Here is a 22,850-nt window from a genome sequence, read left to right on the forward strand (position 1 = left end):
AAGTGTATGTGTGGAGAAGCATCCCAGCTTCAGAAGAGACATATTAGGGAAGACAGAGCTGGTTGGTGATAAAGGTCTGCCTTCATCAAGATGGGCCATGTTTTTGCTAGACTTGGTGCCGGTCACTGCATCTGTGTGTGACTTCCCAATTTGTTATGGAAATTGAGACAAAGATCACATTGCCATCTTTAAGCATACAGAAAGGAGCAGATTCAGCGGATGGACTGCACTGCCTGCATAATTGCCTCTGGGTTGGTCACAAAATGGAATTCAGACCTTTCTTAGACTGCCAAAGGCCCCTCTTTCTTGTTCTTGGGTTTTGTTTTGTTATGGAGTCAATAGCATGCCCTTTTTGAGTATGGTTTTTATCCTGTCTAAAAATAACCTATTCACAGTTTCCCAGGGAAGTCAGCACCCCAGCTTCACAGTAGGGTATAGTACTGATCAGTGAGAGGTGGGAGTGGTTTGATAGGTGGTAGGGGTTTTTTGTTTGTGTGTGTGGTTGTTTGGTTTTAAATTATTTTTTTTTATTTTAAAGGGAGGATACTTCTCCTAGGAAAAGCCTAATTTTTTAAAATCTTATCTTAGTGATCAGAAATTTCTATCTGAAAATACTCCTTCCTCTTTCTTAATGACAAGACAGAGTTATGGTGTTAATAAACATGATGGGGTGGATAGTGAGTGCTATGCTGCCTTCCTTTGAAGTCAAAACCATGAACCTTGTTCTTTGACCCTCTTAGTGAAAAGTTCTGAGTCCTGCACCAGAGCTTTGTGCCCAGATAAATTTAAGGACTGTTCTTCAGATTCTTCCTCACATGAAATGTTGGGTTTTGTAAAATCTTGCACTCCACCCCAATGTTAATGACAAAAAAAGACCATTAAATGGATGGTGAGGAAGGACTGTGACCTGTTCTCCAAGGATGTTCCTCTGCACTGGATATCCCTATAGGGAAACACAGTATCAGAATGAAAACAGAGGTTAAAAGATTATTTAGGAATTATATATTTGAACTCAGCCTAACTGAGGAGTTAATACATCTCCTCAGACATTCAGTCTGGTGCCTGAAGTAAGTGTAATTTTCTAAGATTTGAGCGTATTTTCTCAAGATAAAAATAGAGGAGGCTCCAGCTTTCAAGTAGTCTCTGCCCTTAAATTCAACATCAATGAAATGCCCATTAGTTCTCTTCTTTAAATCTTCTTCTCAGAGCTAAAATTGTCTAAGTGGACCAACTTAAATTTATTATAGTTATCAGCTGTATTTATCCACTCACTTAAAAAGTCTCTTTTTTTTTTTTTTCTCCCTCTCTCTATTGCTTTTAAGAATTGAAGAAACAAGTGCAGACCTGAGGAAACAAGTGGTGAGGTTAGAAGAAGAACTGGACCAAGAACGAAAGAAATACACGATGCTGGAGATCAAGCTGAGGAATTCTGAACGTGCTCGTGAAGATGCTGAGAAGAGAAATTTCCTCCTGCAGAAGGAAATGGAAGAGTTTTTTTCAACACTAGGATGTTTAACTGTTGGGAGTCAAAGTACTAAAGTCCTCAAGTAGAACAAGCATAAAAAATTCTATTGCTGGCAAAATGAGTGAAAATGGACACTTTGATCTAGTATTCTCATGTATCATGAGTAATTCTACAGTGATTGTGCTCTTGGTGACACTTGCTCTGTTGTCTTTACATGTGCTATAGTATCTGGGTCAGCTGGGGAAGACTGCTGACCATAATCTCAGAAAGAGTGGGGCCCCTTTGTATCCACAGATCAAAAGTTACTCTTCTGCGTAGTTGTCCTGTGGGCATCTTTGGACTCAAAGGCACCATCCTTTTGCTGGGTCAAGGATAGTGCAAAGTCCTGCAAGGTGGGTAGATGGACAGACTGAGCCTGGAGCTGAGGGCCTCTTGTAATTGTGCTTGGCAAGATGGCAGTTTCAGGCTGGCACCACAGCCAGTGGGGTTTACCAGATGGATTTAATGCGATGTTTTTTCTCCCCACTCTTTACATAAAGTTTCTTCAAATTTCTCAGTCTTAAAGTGGCATTATTTTATGAAGATACTGTGAAAACAAAATCTGCAAAAAAGCTGAAGATACCAAAATCCTGACAGTTCACTAAAATGGTCCCTTACCTGCCAGTTTCAGTTTCATAAAAATGCAACTTACTAAATGGTATGTGAATAATAATCAGATTGGCTACACAATCTCCACGGAACTTTAAATATGCACATTTTGCCCTAGGTATCTGGGGTTTATTAGTATTAGCTGAAAGAAAAAATAAATCTCATGAGTTGATGTATATACTGCTCAGTCATCAAAGTAGAATATGGAAGATTTTTATCATCAAAAGGCATCCACCTGATCCAACTGTTGAGGGGTTTTAATCCATAAAACCTTAACAGCAAAACTTGTGGTAAGAGAAATTACTGCAATTGGGGTAGGGGGCATTGAGGTGGTAAAGGGGGAAGGGTGGGCATCTATGTTTAATCATCCCTGAACAATTTACACTTAAATGCCTTGTGTCACTTCTCATTACATCAAGGTGATTTTTTTTCTTGTTAGTTCTCTGAGGGAGATGAGACAGGAGGAATATTGCAAACAACCCATCAGCCCAAGTTCATTATTTCTACTAAGGAAAAATCGTAAGAATGAAGCTGTAATTTCTTAGCTGCCAGGGCTGACTTCCCCTCCAAGGGACTTCAAGAAGTTCTGTATAGCATTTGTAGCACCTTGAGCCATGTCGAGCCTGCACACAGAAAATTGTCTCTCCAGATACAGCTTGAACTGTCACCTGCCAGCCCAGCACTCACCCCACTGTTCACTCATCCTTTGTACTTGATCTTTGACAGCTGAGGCAGGTTGGGAGTCTCTAAGAAAGATTTTTTTTTACAGAAAAGTGCCATGGGAACATGAACTGACTAAATGGAAAGTACAGAAGGAAAAATAAAGGAGCTTGCTTTATTCTAAATATTTTCAAAAAATGTCCTGAATCTCCTTTCTTACTAGAGAAGACTGTAATTCACTGGAAATAACCTTAGAATGGCCTTTTTTACATACCCACAGATAGTACACCTTTCAGTACTTCTCACAGATATCCAGGTATTTCAGTATTTAAACCTCTAACTTGTTTCTATAGCACTGTAACACTCCTTCCTATAAAAATGTAAACTATTTAAAGAGAGCCAAACCCAGCATTTTAACCTAATCTTTCCTGGATAAGTCAAGTAAGGTGGTACAGTGGATTCTGTTAATTCAGTTATTCCAAAGCTTTTTTCCTCCTTCTCAGGCAACAGCCCTGGATTCCTTCCTGCCCCTGGCATGAGGCAGCAAGTACCTGCACATTCAGCAGCACCTGCCTGCCACCTGCAGGCACAAGCGTCACCCTCATCTTTTTCTCCGTCTCCGCCTCAGGTTACTAATGGTCACAAGTGATCTTGCAAGGAATAGGATGACCATTTAAAACAGTATAAAGTGAGAGAAGCAGTTGTTGTAACAATGACTCTGACCTGGGAGAGCACAGTGTGTCAGGCAGCTATGGTACCAGGCAAAATAAACGGTAATATTGCAGTGTCCACAATCAGGGTGTAAGTAGAACATCAGGACTGATAAAAAGGAAGTTCCTACTGATGCACTGAATACAAGTAGCAGTAGAAACCAGGGTATTTTAATGCTCTTTTATTCCTACCCTAAATGTGGAAACCTTTCACTGCATCTATCCTGACAGCCCATACATCCCTTAGACTATACTGCCTTATCTCCTGCATGTATCAAGTGCAGACTGCTCCCTTTAGTTCAGGCACACTCCAAACTTAAGAACTGAGACATGTTGACTGGGAGACTAAACACCAAATATACAAGAGAAGCAGTAAACAGGACTGCTGGCTAACTCTCTTAAGTATTTAACATTAGGTAACTGCTACATTCAGCAGAAGTGGGGAACAAAGCCACCTATCCTAAACCTTCAGTTCCAGGACAGATCAGCTTTCAGATCTCTAGCAGTAAGATTAATCTTAAATTGGCATCCAGGATAGAATTAATTCATTATCACAAATGAAACTGTATTCACTCAAAGTGACCAGAGAAACTAACCACTTCCAGGTTGACTGTTGTGCTCCAGCACCATCTATGCCTCTTGTTCCTGTAAATTTCAGCTCCTTTTGAAGATGAGCCACTGCAGTAAATAAAGCCTGCAAGAAGATGCAAACTACCCAGTTCACGCTAAAATGCACAATGGCAGGATGCTGACTCTAAGTGGAGCAGCAGGACCATGATACCCATTTCCTGACATGGGCAGCTATGCAAGAAATGGGAATCCGCCAGTGCTATTGTACACAACCTCTTGGAACGCTATGCCCTTATTGGAGGAAGAAAATACACTCTTTCCTAGCTTTAACTCCTGTTTCTGTACATTTTTTCCACTACTTCACTTCCCCACATCAAGCATCTGAGGGTGTGCTCCTTGTTTTGTAGACCTTTTGCTCATTAAAGCCCTGGATTTAAACAACAGCTTTCTTAGCAAGTGTTTACAAGATACAGGTTGGTTAGTGTTAACATGAGAAAAGGTTCCTCGAATTAGGTAGATACCGTCTTACCCCAGCTTCACCTTTGCAATCTTCCCAGCCTGGAACATCCCTTCCAGTATTATGTAGGCAAAAAGTGTATAAAAACTTTTCAGTGGAAAAAACCCCAACAAAAGCATATGCTTTACAAAAAAAAAAATTCAAAACAGCAATACTTAAGAATAAAAAACAACAACACCCAAACCTTTTGTAGGTCTCTGTGGCATTTCTAACACAAAAAGGAAAATGAATAGAGGCAAGCTCATTGAATCATCTACATTCAGTAGCAGGTTCCACTGATGCCAGCACCATTATGGAGTGTTTCAGTCCTGAGTCACCCAGAGACAAATCCTGAGCAAAGCTAAGACTGTCTCTCCAGCCTTGTTCTGTATTAACACATCATTTGAAACTGGCTGCACTTTATGCTGACATATGCAATAAGAGCATTTATGAGTCCCACCACATTCCTAGAAGAACATCTCACAAAGAGCTGGCCCAGAGAAACAAAGCTGGCTACACTGTAGTGCTGTGGTCACAGCCCCCTTCTCTTGACAGCACATCTCAAGGGCATCTGCAGTCTTTTTCAAGGAAACACCGAGACCCTGCTGAAAGTGAAGGCAATCAAACACATTATGCTGGGATTTGCCCACAGCAGAAGCTCCAGTGCAGGCAGTGAGTGTTCTGGCCATGCAAGTTAGCTCTCCAGGAGTCAGATCCTTCAGGCTTCTCCGAGACTCAGTTTTGGGACATTTTCCCATACACTAGACAACCTGTGGCTTACCTCTTTCTGCAGCACAGGGCCTTGGCAGCTGTATTTCCAGGAAATAAGGTGGCTAGAGCTGGCAGCGAGGAAGCAAGAACACATTCCCGGTGGTCACAAAGACACTGGCTATTAACAGTCTGTGGCACATACAAAGTCCATGGGAATGGAGAAATGAAAAAAGCATGTCACTTTGCCCATGAGGGAGCTCACACACAAGACAAGACTTGAAGTACCTTTAAAAACCAGATGAATTCTCAGGAAGGACTCACAATAATAAGATTTCAAGTGCAGCCTTATTATGCAATCCATATGAAATTCGTTCCAGCCTAGAACACATGAAGAAACACTAAATGCCTAGTGGTCAAACTTTTTTTTTCTTTTTTATTTAAAATATCATTATAACCAATTGACATACTAGGTAACAAGGTATACATTCCAGTGGTGCACATGTAATGACCTATAGCATGAATGAGTAAAAAAACCCACAATGTTCTCAGTAATGCCCCACCAACAGCTTATTTGGAGGGAATAAAGTAAAAGCAGGAAAAGACATCAAATGTGGGGGAGAAAAAAAAATTAGTTTTCCCCAATATTTTTAATGGTGCATCTTCGTATTTATTGGGACATTATAAAATTAAGAATATACTTCAAAAGGAGCAGAAGCAATGATCACAAAAATTGGGGTGGAATTTTTTTCTCAACTTTAGTAATAAAAGTTAAAGAACTCTCAAAAATAGACTACATATTGGGCCTACAAAAGTAATTCATCTGTATGCAAATCTTACCAAGAATTATTCCTTTTGTAAAATGTAAAGGATGAGCTGACATTAATAGTAAGCTATTTTTACCCTACAAAACCAGACTACAATAATAAAATCACCAATTTACAGCTAACACAATATTCTAGATGTACATTACTGTACACAAGCTATTATTACACATGAACGTCTTACGTGAAATATATAAGAAACATACTTACTGATACTGTCTCAACATTGGCCAATAGGTTTGTTTTTCTAAAGGAGGGGTATTTTTCTATTCACATTCAATGTAGTTCCAATAGCAAGGGTTAGCTTTGCTTACTTAAGAAACATAGAAAGTTTGTGTGAGGTAGTTCAAGAAAACCTAGCTTAAATTTTTAACTGCAGAAGTAGAAACACAATATGACCTGATCCCTAATATGTTCTGTAATGCAGACATATCTAAAGAGGAGAAAGGAGTGAAAGAGACCACTTAAAATACCACTTTTATCCAGTGCCCTTAACTAAGAATAAATAAAGTTAATTGAACATTTGGGTAGGCAGTACAGTCTCATTTCTTCATTTAAACCCTCTTTCTAATCCTACTGAAAAATGCAGACAAGTTCTCCTTCAACTCTAGTCCTCAGTCTAAATATGTAAGAACCAAACCCACTGATAGGAAAATAAAACATAACAGCACAGAGAAGCTTCTGCCAACAGCAAATAAAACTGTATCTAGAAACCGCAATTCACTCTCTCTAGCAACTTGAAAGAGTAAGAACAAGTGTAAACTGAACCACCATCTCCCCTTTCTCCCATAATCTTCATGGAGAAACATTGTCACACACTTTGGATTATTGTCTGGGTAGAACCATCCTCCCCTAGGAGCTTTTTCACCGGTCTCCTGATGCACTGTTGAGCTGAATGTCACATCCATCCCTCCCTCCCAGCAGGGCCCCTGCCCAAGGCTCAGTGTTTGCTCCACGATCCACGTGGGAGATCGCACGGACCGGCCCCGCGGGGGGCGCTCCTGCCGCGGGACAGCGTCCCCTGCTGGTGGGGACACCGCGACTGCACACACGGACAGAGACACACAGACACAAACACAGACACAGACAGACACACACACACACACACACGAACACAGATACAGAGCCGGACACGGACACAGAGACACACGAACACAGCCAGAGACACACAGAGAAGACACACAGACCAAGACACACACACCAACACACGGGGACACACAGACATACAGACATACAGACACGGACAGAGACACACACGGACACACTCACCCCCCCTTACCAAACAATTCGTGATACTCTCAGTATCCAGTTGGAATTCCTATCCAAAAACATGTGGCTGCAGCCAGCACCTCAAGGTTCTTCAGAGCTAAAAGCCTGAGCTGTGCAGGGAGAAGTGCCATGTCTGTTCACAGAGCAGAAGGAATGAGGGCTGCCCCAGACAGTCAGGCTGGGCTGAGGGTTTTTTGCTCTGCCAACCCAGCTGCTCACACAGACACATCCATTCTGACGCCACTATCTTGCATCAACAGAAGACCTTTCAGCACAGCACTGCAGCACAACCCTCATGGTGCTAATTCTGCCCCGTTCTTCCCCCTCAACTTCTATTTCAAATTCTTGAAGAAACTACTTCTAATAAAAGGAGAGGCCTGTTTTATCCTTGATGCATACCACAGCTCTGACTAGAGAGGATGGAAATCAATCTTGCTGTTACTGTCCAACTTTCAGCCTCACCTGACTAGGACATCAGACAGCTCATTGTAATTCAATCCCCACCAACTCCCAATGGATTAGAACGGCCCTAGGAAGTTGCACGCAATTTAGTGAAGCCCACTGTGATGAGAAGATTAAATCACAGCCTAAAATAAAGCTTAAAAATACTTTAAGAATAAAATTGTATAGTGTATTGGATAGCATATAATTAACAACAAAAGACAAAGACAGCTGAACTCCAATTACCCATTTGTTTGCTCTCTGTGATGGTGTACAACTATCGCTTAAATAATTTTATATTTCAACACATAAAAAGGTTAAGTTAAGACTAGGATGTTGTGATAATTTGGTGACTGAATTTGATTTTCTTGTCTTTGGAATTTGCTATCACTTTAATTTGCCTAAAATGCAAGCAACTGAAAAAAAAGACATAAAAACAACACTCCTATGAACACAATGCCAGAGGTGAATTCTAGGTCTCCACAGGCAAAGCTCTGACTTTACTGAAACAATCCCTTTGAACATTGCTCATGCAAACTGCAGTGGGCTGCAGTCGACAGTCCCACCCATTCATTAAATCTACCTTGAAAGAATAAAACCTCAATTCTCCTTAGAGCTTATGAACTCAGTTCAGTGACTATTTTATTTAGGACACTGGAAAGTGTTTGCAAAAAATATTTTTACGTTTCAAAATATTTCAATCATCACTGCAATGCAGAGGGTTCTAAAATAAATTTAAATACGAATTACATTTACCAAATTCAGTTTGTAACAGCACTTTGAGGCATCAGAAGTTGCTTTTGTCAGTCTTAACTTCATTACTCTGTGTTGACCACACTATCATTCAACCCTATATAACATGGAGTACTGTCGTACGACCAAAAATTTTGGCTTAATTCACAGCTTAAACTTTGATTTAAAAAATTACAAAATAGACTGTTCTGTTGGTCTCTGTTCAACATGAGCAGATTTTCTACATTCCAGTGCTAGATGAATCCAAACATGTCCTGCCTATTCTGAGGTAATATATAATTTGGCAGGATGCTGCAAATAATTGCCTTCCCAAATGTGGTTTAGGAAGGCAATACTGAAATATTAGATATAAGTGAGGAAAGCAAAATTACATGCACAAAGCACTTACCAGCAGTCTAGCCAGGCCAGCAAAACAATTGTGCAGTTTATCAATTTAGTCATCTTTGAGACATTACCATTCCTTGTAACCCTGCATTGTTTTTTAAGAAGACATGTTAGATAACAAAAGCATTCCTAACACTTCTATTTTTCCAAAACTGACTGTAAAGACAAACATTCCTCTTTCAGTTAGAACTTCAAAAAGATACTTATTTAACCCAACAAGCAGAAGGAACCACACTGAAGACCATCAGTCATTCCTGGATAACCTCTGTAGCCAGTTACATTACTTGATTATGCTCAGCATCTGGCAAGACTTCTGTATGTATACCTATTTTTGTGAGCACTACTAATTTAAGTTGCTCTTCACATTCTAATTCACTACACAAAATATGCATCTACACAAGGCAATCAATTATACAACCTAGCTTCACTAAAAATCTGCATTTTCCAAAGGAATAAATTCTGAATGATTGTTTAACTCATACATAAACTTAAGTCAGTTATACATAAATCATTCTGTAAATATAAAATGTAAACAGTTAAAATACTTCTGTGATGAGCAGCACCATCTTACATGACTACTAAGTAAATGTTCTATATATCTCAATATATCTTTTGTTTAAAAAGTGTACTGAAGCCTGGAGCTTCGGTGATGAAAACTACTGAATATTTATGACTTAAAATGAACCATTGTTAAGATTTCTGCTACACTGATCTCATGGTGAAATGAAAGAGATAAATATTAATTTATACAGCACTATTTCTCCCCCCTATGGATGGCGTATATTGCTCATTAATGCATTAGCTACAGAAATTCTGAGGTTCTCCTACCAGTTAATGGTTTTTAGCAATCAGTACTTTTGGTGGAGAACAGTAGCTGAAGTTTTGCCCCTATCGCATTCATGTCATTCCCTCTTTGACCCAAAAAGCACTCAAAAAGCATTCACCCTAGTAGGCAAAACCAGTAAGAACCAAAACTCCCAAGAATCACATCTTACATGAAAGCATAGCTACAGCATATTCATTCTCCTTTTTACCAGTTTAGACATCCTGGATATTCTTCATTTTGTGTGTACAAAAACAGGCTTACAAGCTAAAAGTAAACAGTTTATTGGCATTGCAATGTATTATTCATGAAGTATCCTTGTGTTTTATGGTGATCACAAGATTTGGCATGCCACAGCTCTGCAGAAAACATCACATTACTTTGCTAGGCTGGGTATTTCTGCTGCTTTGAAGATACGCTTTGCTTTCCTATGTTCATAAACCCATTCAGAAGATGTTACTTTGCAAAGGATTTTTTTGTTTCTCTAAAAAACCTCACAAATTGTTGCTTTTGCTGAAGTATTATAGGCAAGTGGCCAAAATAAAAGAGGATTTTTTTCACTGCCAGCATCACAGCAGTATGCCCAAAGCTACAGCTGGCTTCACTGAATTCTCTCCCCCTCCACCTGGACACAGATGTATGACCAAGCATAAAACTTGGAAGGATATCATGAACAAAACATCTGGAATAAATTCTAATTAAAAAACTGAAAACCTATAAAATCTTAAATAATTCATTATATGGTAATGATCACAACATTAATATGTGCTTTGATAAAACAAATCTTAGATATTCAGTAAAAAAAGGTCAGCAGCATAATAGTAAAGCAAATATGCAGATTTTAAAACCACAATAAAAATTATCAGGTTTAATATTTTACAATTAATTACAGCAAAAAAGTGGCTGCTTTTAACACAACTTACAGTTCGAAATTACAGCACTTTATGATGAATTCCATGATTATTTTTGAAAAAACACTCAAAAATACCACCAAAATTTAAAAGTGCCCTATTAATGACTAAAAGGACCCCCCTCCCACCCCCCAAAAGACCAAGTAGTCATCTACAGCAACCCAGAGGTCCAGCTGAGGTTTCTAGACTGCTGTCTGTATCCGAGGCCAATGTTGGATCTGTTGACATTGAAGACACATCATTGACAGATGAGGATGATGATGGATGTTGAGAGCCATTGATCACTGCTGCACCTGTGCTATGAGAAACAAAAGAGCAAATCAGTTGCAGATACAGTTGCACAGTTCAGTACTTGCATTAGTCTGTCTCTTCCTAATGGCCATTACTTTTCTCTGTTTTGGCAACTTTCAAGAGATGTGTATCTCAATCCATCGTCACAATAAATAAAACCCTTAAGACTTTAAGGGACGGTTTAATGGATGGTATATCAAGAACCACAGAACTCACATGGCACAGACAGCTGCAAAATCACAGTAAATGCTAATGGCTCAAGGTTAAAATATTACAAACAGTAATGCAGAGCTACGATACCCTACAAAATGTTAAGACCCTAAGCTAGAATATATCTACATATTTTGATAAAGAAAAAAAGGGCTTGGGTTTTTTTCCCCTCTCCTCTTGAGGCTGGGAAATAGCTGGTGCCCAGCCACATCACATCCATTCAATCTCACATACCCTGTGAATTTTCAGAGTCTGAACTTCAGTGAACCCTGAGCAGAGTCAGCAAGGGCAGTCCAACTTTTGTCATGGAGCTTTATCAAAAGTCAGTTAATGGGCACATTTTGCTCCAAAACTCAGCAAAAGGAAACCAAAGTACTCCATCAGTTTTCAACCTAGGAATCTGTTTCATTATTTAAAATATATAAGTAGTGGTTACATCTCATTTGAAACTGTCCTGGCTACTCTCATTACTCATCTAACCAAACTACAGCAACTGAGCACCAAGTACCATAATGTTTCTTGAGGACTGAAATGAATGAAGCATAAATCACACAGGGACAATAACAGAGGGATTTAACAGATTAAGAAAGAGAGATATCAGCCTCATATATTTCACTCAACTATACAATATCTAAAAGAGAATTCAAGAGGTTTGGTGATTTAAGAGCCATATTTTTGAGTTACAGTACTTTTCGATGCCTTGAACAGCTTTACTCCCTCCTGACCTACAACTCAATGGAGCTTTCGTTGTACTGTGCTTTTTATTGTAACCAACCTAAAGGGGCTGGTTGGCCGCGTATAACCCCATTCTTGGTTCTCTCCTCCAGGTCCATGACTTCCTTGTATATCAACTCTGAAAATGCAGAGAAGGGAAGGCAAAAAATGAATGTGCAACCCCAAGACTAGAATACATCTCCCATTAAAATGTACATTTAAATTTTACAGGTTTATTACTGTTCAGAATTAGTTTTGAAGAATAGGTTGTAGGCAACACAGCAACTGGAAAGTGATATAAAAATGTATCATTCTTTTCTGGTGGAGATACAATAGACTAGCACTCTTGAGAACACACTGACATTGCTCTAAGGCTCTTTCATCCAGGCTGCTTTGGGACTTGAGGTTAAACTGAGTCTTAAGGCCCACTCAGTTTGCATCAATGGCCTCTTTGGTACAGATAAATTCAATCATCTGTCTTCAAAGGAAGAGCTAAGAACCAGCCCAGATAGCACTGCCATACTCCCAATGCACATTGGCCAATAAATTTCCTCAGCAACAATGTGTAAAGGTCCTGATTACCATGAAATGGAACACAATGTTAGCATATAAGAAGTATGATTTCAAGGGCTCTAGGAATCTCAGAAGTAAACTCCATATTGCTTGATATACCCTCAGCACATCTGCTTCAAAAGGGAAATAACTTTGCTTCAAACAAGGATGGTAAGAGAATTTCCATAATTTTCCTTATCTCTGCCTTTACAATTAAAGCTTCATTTCTAATAAAAAGCAACGTAGAAGTGTGATAGTACTAGATTTTACAGACTTGTGCACATTACTAGCCAACACAATGAAAGTGTCAAAAGCGATTAATCAAATATTTTCCCTTTTTCATTTTCTTCTGGGGATAAAAAGATTATACCAGTCTAATATCCCTTCCTCAACTTTTTCAGTACAAAGTATTAGATTGCTCAATGCACTAAATTCTTGCTTAAATGTAACTTTCATTGCCTGCACAGCAATCTGGACTTTTTCTTGGCACTAGAATCTCTGTAATACCACATCTTTTAGAAGCTATTTCAAAGTGAAGCACAACCTTTACAAGTTACAAAGATGTTCCCCTTATACTTACTATTTTGCACCTCACATGACCAGGAAATGCAGATACTAAACCAGTACTGAATACTAAAGATCATGCTCTTGGAGGTGAGTCTTACATCATATTACAATCCATTCCAAACCTCAATTCCAGCTACTTTCTTAGGATCCCACAACTGATAAAAACCAGCATCTCCCACACCACCTGTAACCTATCTTGCCCATTACTAACACTCCTCATGGCTTCTTCTTACATGTCCTCTACTTCATTTTTAAAAGAGCACAGTTACTGCTACAATGCTCTTCACTTGAAGACTAGTCCTAATTCACACTTATATTGCTCAAATTCCTGCATCTTTTTCAATTGTAGCTGTTGTCCAGAAGAGTTATCCTCCCTAAAAATGCTGTCCTATGGTTTGCAAAAGGTGAGGGAAATAAGCAGGTTTTTAGTTCACTACAAAGGTTCAGCATCTTCAAAGGAAACTTTTTAGTGTCCCAACAATCACGAGGTTTCTATTTCCTTGCCATTCCAAGCAGTTAAAGTAAATACTGTTAGGTAGCCCAGAAGAACTTTAATAACAGTAATCACTGGGGCCCAGCCTACTGCTCAAAAGCCTTGTTACACTTCTTACCTTTCCATTCCTCTATCGTGTGCTCCCTCTCATCTAACTGCTTATCTGGTATCTTTGGTGGAGGCTGAAAAACAAAACTAACTCATCATAGAGCAATCAAAAGCAATACAAAACCAGTATAAATGAGAAATGAAATAAACTATTCAGAACATGAACCTGTTTTTAAAATACCGTATTTACATGGTCATATATCGGCTCACACTTGGACCTGGCCTATTTTCTAGATGCTACTGCTTTAAAGTTCCTCTGATTAACAAATTTGCTTACATTACTGTAATAATTAAAAAAGATATTGAGTCTGGTAGTAGAATAGAAAAATGGTCTGGTAAAAGCTTCTGAGTGCAGCAGTCTCCAGCACAAGGAGCTCTTTTTAGCTATTTACTGTTAATTATTAAATTTTCCATCTAACTGTTACAGATCAGTAGAATTCAAATTGCTCCACTTACATCAAGCACATTTTTCTATTCTTAGTGACAATCACCAACCACTTTTTAAAAAAATTACACTTTTCTCATAAGCTGAAATTGTCCCTAAACTAATATTTTAAGAAAAAAATATCAATTAATTGTTTTGTTCATTAGTGTTAACAACTGAAAGTTCAAGATCTTGTAATCTGATTTTGCTGAAACATTACTTTCTAGTTTAAGAGTACTATCAGTTGCTACAATTAATGAAAATATTTCTCTTCCCCAGGAGTAAATACTTCAGAACCTCATCAAGGGCAATCAAACCACACAAACAACTAAAGCTCAATAAATTAGAACTCTACATAAAAGATTTTAGAGGCATTACTACATGTTCAGGAGATTATATGCAATTGTTCACAAACATACAGAGACAAGTACTTCAGTCTAAGCATTCCTAATGCTGTTTCTAATAAACACATCTATTGCTGTCAGTAGAGACCTAAAACAAGAACTTACAGCTTCTGCTTCTGATGGATCATACCAAACATTGATGTACGGGTGCTGCAGAGCTTCATCCACAGAGATTCTTTTAGAAGCATCTATAACCAGCATTTTTGATAACAAATCTCTTGCTTGACTTGCTGCAAAAATAAAATTTTCTATTTAGACTGGTGCCATATATAGAGGACATAACACAGTATTTCAAACCTTGCAAAGGCTCCCCCCAACTTTTCTCTAAATCATCATGTTGGCATCTGTCATTGAGAAGAATATAGGTATTTACTTGTCTTTATAAAGACAGCTCCAAGAATAGGAGCTGTTTTATGAAGATATGCAAGTGGTGGCAAGCATCTACCAGGACATTCATCCACTCTCACGCTATAAATATTGTAATATTTAAATCCTTTGCGGGATGATTTTATAGTGAACGACACCAAGATACATTTCTGTTCAGTATATCACAGTTTTAAAACTTTTAAAATATACATCACACAGAAGACAGACCTTACCTTTAAGTTTATTGTGTTCAGAATCAGCTGGGAAAAGGACATCTGGAAAGAGTTTTTCAAAACTATATCCAGCATATTTAGGTCTGTTCTCCACGTAAGTTCGGACTGTAGGCTGTAATTTCTTCATAAATTCGGGGCATGGTGTTCCTAGCTGCTCTATAACTTTATTCCATTGATCAATATCTAAGGTTATGCAGCTAAGAAAAACACTGTCTAATTTTCAGCTATAAAGTTACATTAAAATCACATGAAGCAATCAACAGGGAAAACAGAAAATTATAATAAAATACCAAGTTCATCATCATGAATTAGGATTATTCTCTTAGAGAAAACAGTGAAACAAAGCGAGACTATGATAGCGTAGTCAAGGCAATGTGTATTTTACTCAAAATCATAACTAACTAGAAAAGGATATACTTCTGAGAAACAGAAGGTTAGAAGATTCACACAATACATTAAATGAATTGAAATTAAAGCCTTGTTTGGGTTGTGTAGAAGAACTCACTTCCTGGTCTGAACACGCATTCAAGTAGTGGAGGCACTCGTGAGAACCACCCCATGTAGGTGCTTTGTCCTTTGTTCTCATCTCAGTACCTCAGCCCAGTCCTGGGCAACCTATCACGCAGGATGTGCAACACTGAGCACCAGTGGGCACACAGAGGATGAAGTCTTGGCCCAAATTGACAATTGCAATATTGTCAGAGACTAGAATGAAGATGTTAAAGATTTCAAAGGATGCATAAGGAACATCTTAACTGAAAAGTTTACACACTGTAAAGGGAAATAGACCAGTACATGGAAGAAGAATATAATACGCATTATTGAGCAAAAAAAAGTAATGTTTGGCTCAGAAATTCCTAGGGGCAGATGGTTAGATACTGGGAGAGAGCTCAGATAAATTTTATATACCCATATCTCATTCATGTATTCTCCCCAGCTTTTTCTTTTTAGCTGCTACCACAGACTAGATAATGGGCCACCTAGATCTTCAGTGGGCTGTAGTTGGCTCTCTCTTCTGTTCTTAAAACTTAACAACAGATCTTTATAGAAGGATTTTCAAGCTCTACAGAGCTTTAGAGTACAGGCCTTGACAAAAAAACTGTTTACACTGTATGGCTCTGAATCTCAACCGAAAAGCCACACTAAGAAAACAGATGCATAAAGCAAAGCATTGTGCAGCTCATGCAAGGACAAGGCTGTGTGAAAGCAAAGATGCCCTTGATCTCCTTACTGTGCCTCAAAATCTCCACCTCATCTTCACCCCTAAATGGTACTATTCAATTTTTAAATAGGAAATATTGCTGATAGCATCTAAAAAACTTGTCTGTAAGTACTAGTAAAACATATAGGTGTCAAACTCCAATAATTTCCATTAATTTTAGTGATGATCCAGAGGTTTCAAGTTGTCTGTTTGGAGTAGACCCTTTCTTTGTCTGAAATACTGTGTGTTTACAGGACAACCCATATAGACACCACCAAGTCATTCATGGAATAGAAAGACAGAAATGCCAGGTATTTCTGAAAGCTGTTTGCAGGACCATTTTTACATAGAATAAAATAAAAAACTCAAGAGTATAACTAATGAAGATGGTTAGGAATTTTTCATTCAAAACATTCAAAAGCAATGGATAGGCACTGTATTAAACCAGAAAAAGAAAAGAGAGGAAAAAAAGAAAAAAACAAAAGAAAAAATAAGTCTGTTTGCCCAAGTGGTATATAGTGAACTTGCAATTTGAAAAGGCAGTTTAAAACCAGTATTTTAAAAATTAGAACTACCTTAATTTAGAACTATATAGCTGCATTATCTTTTGACCTTTTATAACTATATCCAGGCCAAAGGTAAGGATACGATCTGTACCAGGAAATAAAACACCACCTTTGATCATTTCTCCCATGATGCACCCAACTGACCAAATGTCAACTGAAAACAAAATGCAATGATATTAACATAAAAGAGTTATTAAAATAAAATAAATAAAAATATCTAGACACACACATACACATGAAGTGACTATAAAAAGCATGTGTAATGTAATGAGTGAAGGTGAATGTATGCTAACTACAGGACCAGCAGAGACTATGTCCTACTGCTAGGTGCAGCCTGAATATAAATGAAGTTCTTTTTTTTTTTTAGTGTAGCACAAAAAAAATCCATGTTCATTTAATAAAAAAACAATTGTACAATATGCATCTTCAGGACACAACATCAATAGAAAGGTTAATCACTTCCTAACTAATTCAACCTGCTGCAGCAGCACAAGGATACAGTCCCTTCCTGGAAAGAGGATTTTGTGGCAAACCATTTCGCCCATAATGCACCCCACAGACCATAAATCCACTATGTTTGTAGCACAAAAAGAAGGAAAAGCAAAGCAAACGGTCATTTAAAATTAAAAGAAGCATAACATGACTGCATCCTATAAACTGCAGAGACAGCACAGGAAGAAGAGCAAATCTTTGTATTGATCAATGAAAACATTTTAAAATACACCATGTGTAAGGATTAGCTTTTAACTGTCTCAAACACAAGGCAGAAAAACATCCTTTTGTTTAAAATAGTGCTAGCGCAAGAGCGTGAGCAGAGAGAGAGAGAGACACGAATCAAGCAGAGTAAAGCCCTTCTCCAAGCTCTGAGGCTTGCAAAGCTACCTCTGCCCAGAGATTAAATTCAAGCACCAAATACAGCTTGATTTTTATAAAGTAATTCCACTGCAGTTGTACAAATAATTCTAAAAGTAGCAAAGTAAACTGACCTGTAAAAATATCGCCTATTGAACAGCTCATGCATTTTAGGAGAATTAATTAGGTATTACATAGAGATTAAAATTTTACATCATTTCCTAAAATGAGATTACCATGCATCTCTCTCTTGCTTTAAGTAAAAAGCAAACAGAATCAGTAAAAGATCACTTAGAATTTTAGAGGATCAGTTAATGACAAGTTAGTATGCTCCAAGAAGATTTTCAATTGAAATCATTTGTTTCAAGATATTTCTCCAGTTATGCTGAAATAACATCTTATACAAAAGGAAAACTCAAAAGCAATTTTTTAAAATGAAATATGTGGTTTTTATATTACCTTAAAGTAAATCACTCAAAAGACACACTTAAAGATGCACAAATGTACTTTGTACAGGTAAGCCAATTTCTTTTGCAGTTGCTTTCAGAGGTATTGTTAACTCTGTAGGCAAAAGTTTTCTTGAAGTCATAATAATGATATTATGAATATTTTATATCAAACAGGACACTGGAATTTCAATTAAGCAGATAAGAAGGGGATTTAAATAAGAACAATTGTATATTAAGAATCACAAGTAAATGTTCTGAAGGAGCTCAACAATGTCAAGCAAACACCATTGCTTCTTACTGAAAATATTCCTTCCCTCTTATTTAAAAGTTCCTCTAAAATAGTATCTAATCGTATGATAGGAGATCTTAGTTGTGCATATTAATAGGTCAAAATTAAGAGCCTGGTTCATTTAAAAAATGATTGTCAACACTTTATGATTAGTGCTGTTTTTCCTTTAAAAAAAGCTCTTTTCAAATATTTAAGTACATGTTATTCAGCTTAGAGACCAAAGGACTTGAGGCCAAGTTTTGTATTTGACTTTTAAATAAAATTCTGAATATTGACTTCTTGACCTGCAAAAATAGCTCCTGCCACCCCAACCCAAAATATACCAGACCTGTTGTAATTAGTTTGTGTCCAACATGATAAAGTTACCATCCTTCTGGTTTCCTTACAAAATCAAAGTTGAGATGTTTAGGGGTGTTTTGATTTGCTACTTTCATTAAATCAAACAAAACCTGTCTACTTACAAGTCTCAAATGAAGCTAAACTAATTTGTACACCGAGGTCTGCTCATGTGAATACTTCCATAGAAGACTGAGTAAAATGAGTAAATCTCATTACAGATTTGAGAAATATTTAAAAAAAATATTGCTGTCATAAGGAATCCATTTTACTCTTAACAAACCTGTTTGAAGTGAACTTACTGTTTTCTTAGCTCTAGGAGAAAAAAATGCCATGTGAAAATGAAGTTCAAACCCAAGGTACATACTACGAAACTTACAAGTAGTTATTGCAGAGGGTTTAGGCCTTTCCTTGCTTTTCAGTGCTTCCTTTCTGATAATTGTGAACATAACTGTCCATAAATCTAAATACATTAAGCCACGTGTGCATGAATACTCCTGCTGTCCTTCAGTTCTGAATTAAGTCTTGAGTTTGCAAGGATTGGTTTTCTCAAATGTCCTTCAGTAATAAACTCTAACCTCAACTCTATATGATCAGTTTGGAATCTTTGCTTGTTTTAAACCAAAGATTCCATATGTGTATAAGCACAGTACCAAAAGAACACTACTCTGCAGTAAGTCTGTCATCAAAATGTAAACTGCAACCCTCCCACAAGTTCAGCAGAGCACTAACACTGCATGAAATTGCCAGATGATCCTGCAACCATTTGTTCACCATCAATTTTCAATATTTAAAATAGCTAAATTAACAGTTAATTTAACTATTGGTTTACGGGGCTATAATAGGCATCAATACTAACAAGTGAGGCTCCCGATTCTTACTGTAAGTGCATCCTTGATACCTGTCTCCCTGTCATGAGAGCTCCACAAACTCCTCAGGCAGTAACTGAGACGAGTAATAGCCTATGTTAGTAGCCTTTTAATGAGAACAGTACATGTGGAAATACAGATTGTCTCCAGACTCAGTCCACAGATTTACATTCTCCAAAAGTGCCCATCTCATTTCAATGGCCATGTATTTGGCTTTGGGAAGACGTGATACTTTTCAAATGAAAGTAAATTATTATTTATATTCTGCTGCACAACACAAGCCACATTTCTTTAAGGAACAGTATTGTCACTAGAATGACAGGATACTCTAGAACATCATCTATTTAGTGCCAATAATAACCTAAGGAATCTTTTAGTGAAAAGAGTGTTTCACACATTTGTGATTCAAAATTACTTCCTATTTCAGAGAAAAATTAAAAGTGGGCAAGCTGAGTCAGAAAACTTGTGACTTTCATTGTGTCAATTCCTTCTATAAGGCAGCAGCAGGCCTCAAGACTACAGCTTTAGGCACTTTTATCTAGTGTCCCTAAATGGCCTTAAAAGACATATTTACAAATCTACTGAACTTTAGGAGCTAAAATTTAACTTGCTCTACTCAACCTGTACCTTCTAAATTACAGGAAAAATAGCCAGCCATGGAGGCCATTCGAAGATCTGTACATCCTCTAGCATGCTAACGATCCAAACAGAAATAAAAACCACAGCCTTACAAAAAAAGATCTATTCTCATTCCTCTGAGCTGCCTTCTTTCATTGCCAACACGGTTCACACACAACCTGAAGTCACTTGCCGTAATGGTACGCAGTTGCCAGGCAGGTTTGCAGACTATATTAGGAATCCTGAAAGGCAGACCAAGCCCCAGTTGTGTCAGTAACATGAGGAGCCACACCCCACATCCCCAGGAGACAGCTCACCAAGCCTAAAGCAGCAGTGCATCTCAGCGCCTTACCGAGGATCAACAGAGCGTTTAAAATACCTCCAGTGACCTCTGGGCACTGTGCCTGCCTGAGCTGGGAACAAGGGAGCTCTCTGGCCACAGTGACAGCGGATCAGTGAAACGGCAGCAGAATCAGGGCTGCTACAACAGGAATTCAGGAATGACATGCCCCTCTGCTTTCCTAACGGATCCTGGCTGTTTCACTGAGAAGGTGCAGTTGTGTGTTTCCCTCAGATGACAGAGCCTTTTCTTATTTTCTTGTAGAAGACACAGACACACTGGCCACAGAGTAAATATAAAGAGGAGGAAAACGTACCCAGGCAGAGGGACAAAGTAAAATTTCCTTGGAATTTGTCACAGACCTCAAGGAAACTGATCCTTCATGACAGTACTCTGCATTCTTGTCTCAAGTATACTATTGAATTTTTCTTCAGCAACATTAAGAACTTAGTGCAACAGGTTTAAAGAAGGCCGATTTTAATAAAACCAATGCCACAGTAGGTAATCTTAGCTAGTTTGTTCCTCAGTAGCCTTTATGCTCCCTGTATCCTGAAAAGAATATCCTGAATATAGTTCTTTAACATTTGATTTAGTACACACAGTTACTGATGAATCACAATTTACATCTTCACCAGGAATAGTGTCAGATGAAGGTATATCATGGTACATACCACTTATTAAGAAAATATATTTCCAGTTCCTATGGATGTCCCTTTAACCTATCAAGCAGGTTATTTAAATTTTTAAACAAACAAGGCCCTTAATTTCTTCTCCTATTAAATGCAAACATTTTCTAATGGGTTGAGTTGAATAAACGAATTGGTGTATCCAGAATCTGCATTTTGGTCACAAGACTAATTTGTAAAACTTCTACAGCTTGAAAAAAAACATTAACATGTAAAATGTGGTGTGCCAAACAAAAAAAAATAAAGCTATGCCAAAGAAAGACTATATTTGCTGACCGTTTTCTTTGTATCCCATCCCTAGGATGACCTCTGGTGCTCTGTAGTAACGAGTCACTACATAAGGCGTCATCATAAAACTAGTTCCTGCAGTTCTGGCCAGTCCAAAGTCAAGAATCTTCAAAGTGCAGTCTGACTTTACTACTATATTACTGGGCTTTAAATCCTTTAAAAAGAAACATCAATATGACTGCTAAGACAAGGACAAGTACTTTGTGGTTCACATTTTAAAAAGGTAATACTGCTAACATTGAACCCCCCACACACAACTAGGTTATTGCTATAACTGCAATTTTTTTCCCCTTGCATTAATTCATGTGCATTCAGCAGACTACAGAACTAATTCTTTTATTGTTCTTGTAGATTTATATAGCAATTAAAGAAGGAAAATACAACCAGCATTACAAGATATGTTAGCAATGTCTGAAATAAATTGAGGTTAGTAAGAAGTGTTAGCTCTGAGGACAGGTCTAGAAACTGCTCACTAGAACAATGATTATTAATATGATGCAGAACGTAAGTAACATGACAATTGCTGAAATCATTTGATGCAATAATCTTCTTGATACAAGAATTATTAGAATTATTACATGAATGTATAAAGTAAAAGGTTTATTTGCTAGTTGAGGTTACATTACCTCTTCTGAATCAGTATGTTTCTCTGAACAGGAAGGAAATCCCCATGCCAACAGTTTTAGTTTCACATTTAGGATTTGGGATGACACTAATTTTGGCAACCAAACCCAAAAAGGCACCATTGAAAAACCGACAAAAACTAACATAATCATTATACTGGAGTGGAAAATATAGAGTGGAGCTCTGACATAACTTCGGATCATCTTAGAAACACAGTAACTATTCTTTTCACTTGAACCCTATTGACAATAGTGGCTTTACAAACATCTGTTTATACAGATACTACACAGGCATACTCTGTCATCATCTTAGGAGGATCTTATACAGATCTGAATGTCACAAAATAAATATTACAAACAGGGCAACTTCAGAATACCTTTGCAATCATAAAATGATTCACAGCACACAGGCCAACACAGATAAGAATTAGAACCTTCCTGCCTATACTCTACTAAGATTAATGAGAGAAAGACCTGAGATACAGCAGAGGACTCTGGCATTTGAGCTGCAGGCATTTGATAAGTAGCCCTATCTGCCACTGCTTCATAAAGGCTTAAGAGTGGCTATCTGCAAGATTTATGTAGTTTTCATTTGTACTTGCATGGCTTTCAGCAATCTCCTTGTAAAGCTAAGAGAACTGCATTAAAGACAGAGAGGAAATCACAAAAAAGGAGTCCCAGAACAACAGAATTTTAATGGCTAATTAAA

At 37.8% G+C, this 22,850-nt stretch overlaps 2 protein-coding genes across 10 annotated transcripts in view; one reads left to right on the forward strand and one right to left on the reverse strand.

The window, feature by feature from the left end:
• The window catches only part of ARHGAP22 (Rho GTPase activating protein 22), a 126,684-nt gene extending 124,667 nt beyond the window's left edge, over nt 1–2,017 (forward strand). For all 4 annotated transcript variants that reach the window (XM_071563198.1, XM_071563200.1, XM_071563199.1 and 1 more), the window contains one exon: nt 1,323–2,017. In XM_071563198.1, coding sequence (XP_071419299.1) covers nt 1,323–1,551 — 229 coding nt within the window. In that variant the 3' untranslated portion in view covers nt 1,552–2,017. The remainder of the gene's footprint in view (nt 1–1,322) is intronic.
• A 3,656-nt stretch (nt 2,018–5,673) lies between these two features.
• The window catches only part of MAPK8 (mitogen-activated protein kinase 8), a 48,447-nt gene continuing 31,270 nt past the window's right edge, over nt 5,674–22,850 (reverse strand). For 4 of the 6 annotated variants that reach the window (XM_071563202.1, XM_071563204.1, XM_071563203.1 and 1 more), the window contains exons 6-12: nt 21,507–21,672; nt 16,874–16,945; nt 15,025–15,207; nt 14,531–14,655; nt 13,608–13,671; nt 11,939–12,016; nt 5,674–10,955 (exon numbers count right to left, since the gene is read on the reverse strand). In XM_071563202.1, coding sequence (XP_071419303.1) covers nt 10,810–10,955; nt 11,939–12,016; nt 13,608–13,671; nt 14,531–14,655; nt 15,025–15,207; nt 16,874–16,945; nt 21,507–21,672 — 834 coding nt within the window. In that variant the 3' untranslated portion in view covers nt 5,674–10,809. Of the gene's footprint in view, nt 10,961–11,938; nt 12,017–13,607; nt 13,672–14,530; nt 14,656–15,024; nt 15,208–16,873; nt 16,946–17,290; nt 17,363–21,506; nt 21,673–22,850 lie in introns of all 6 variants that reach the window. The other 2 variants (XM_071563206.1, XM_071563207.1) reach the window with 2 other exon arrangements.

Source organism: Pithys albifrons, chromosome 9 (assembly GCF_047495875.1).
Source record: "Pithys albifrons albifrons isolate INPA30051 chromosome 9, PitAlb_v1, whole genome shotgun sequence".
Taxonomy (NCBI): Eukaryota; Metazoa; Chordata; class Aves; order Passeriformes; family Thamnophilidae; genus Pithys; species Pithys albifrons.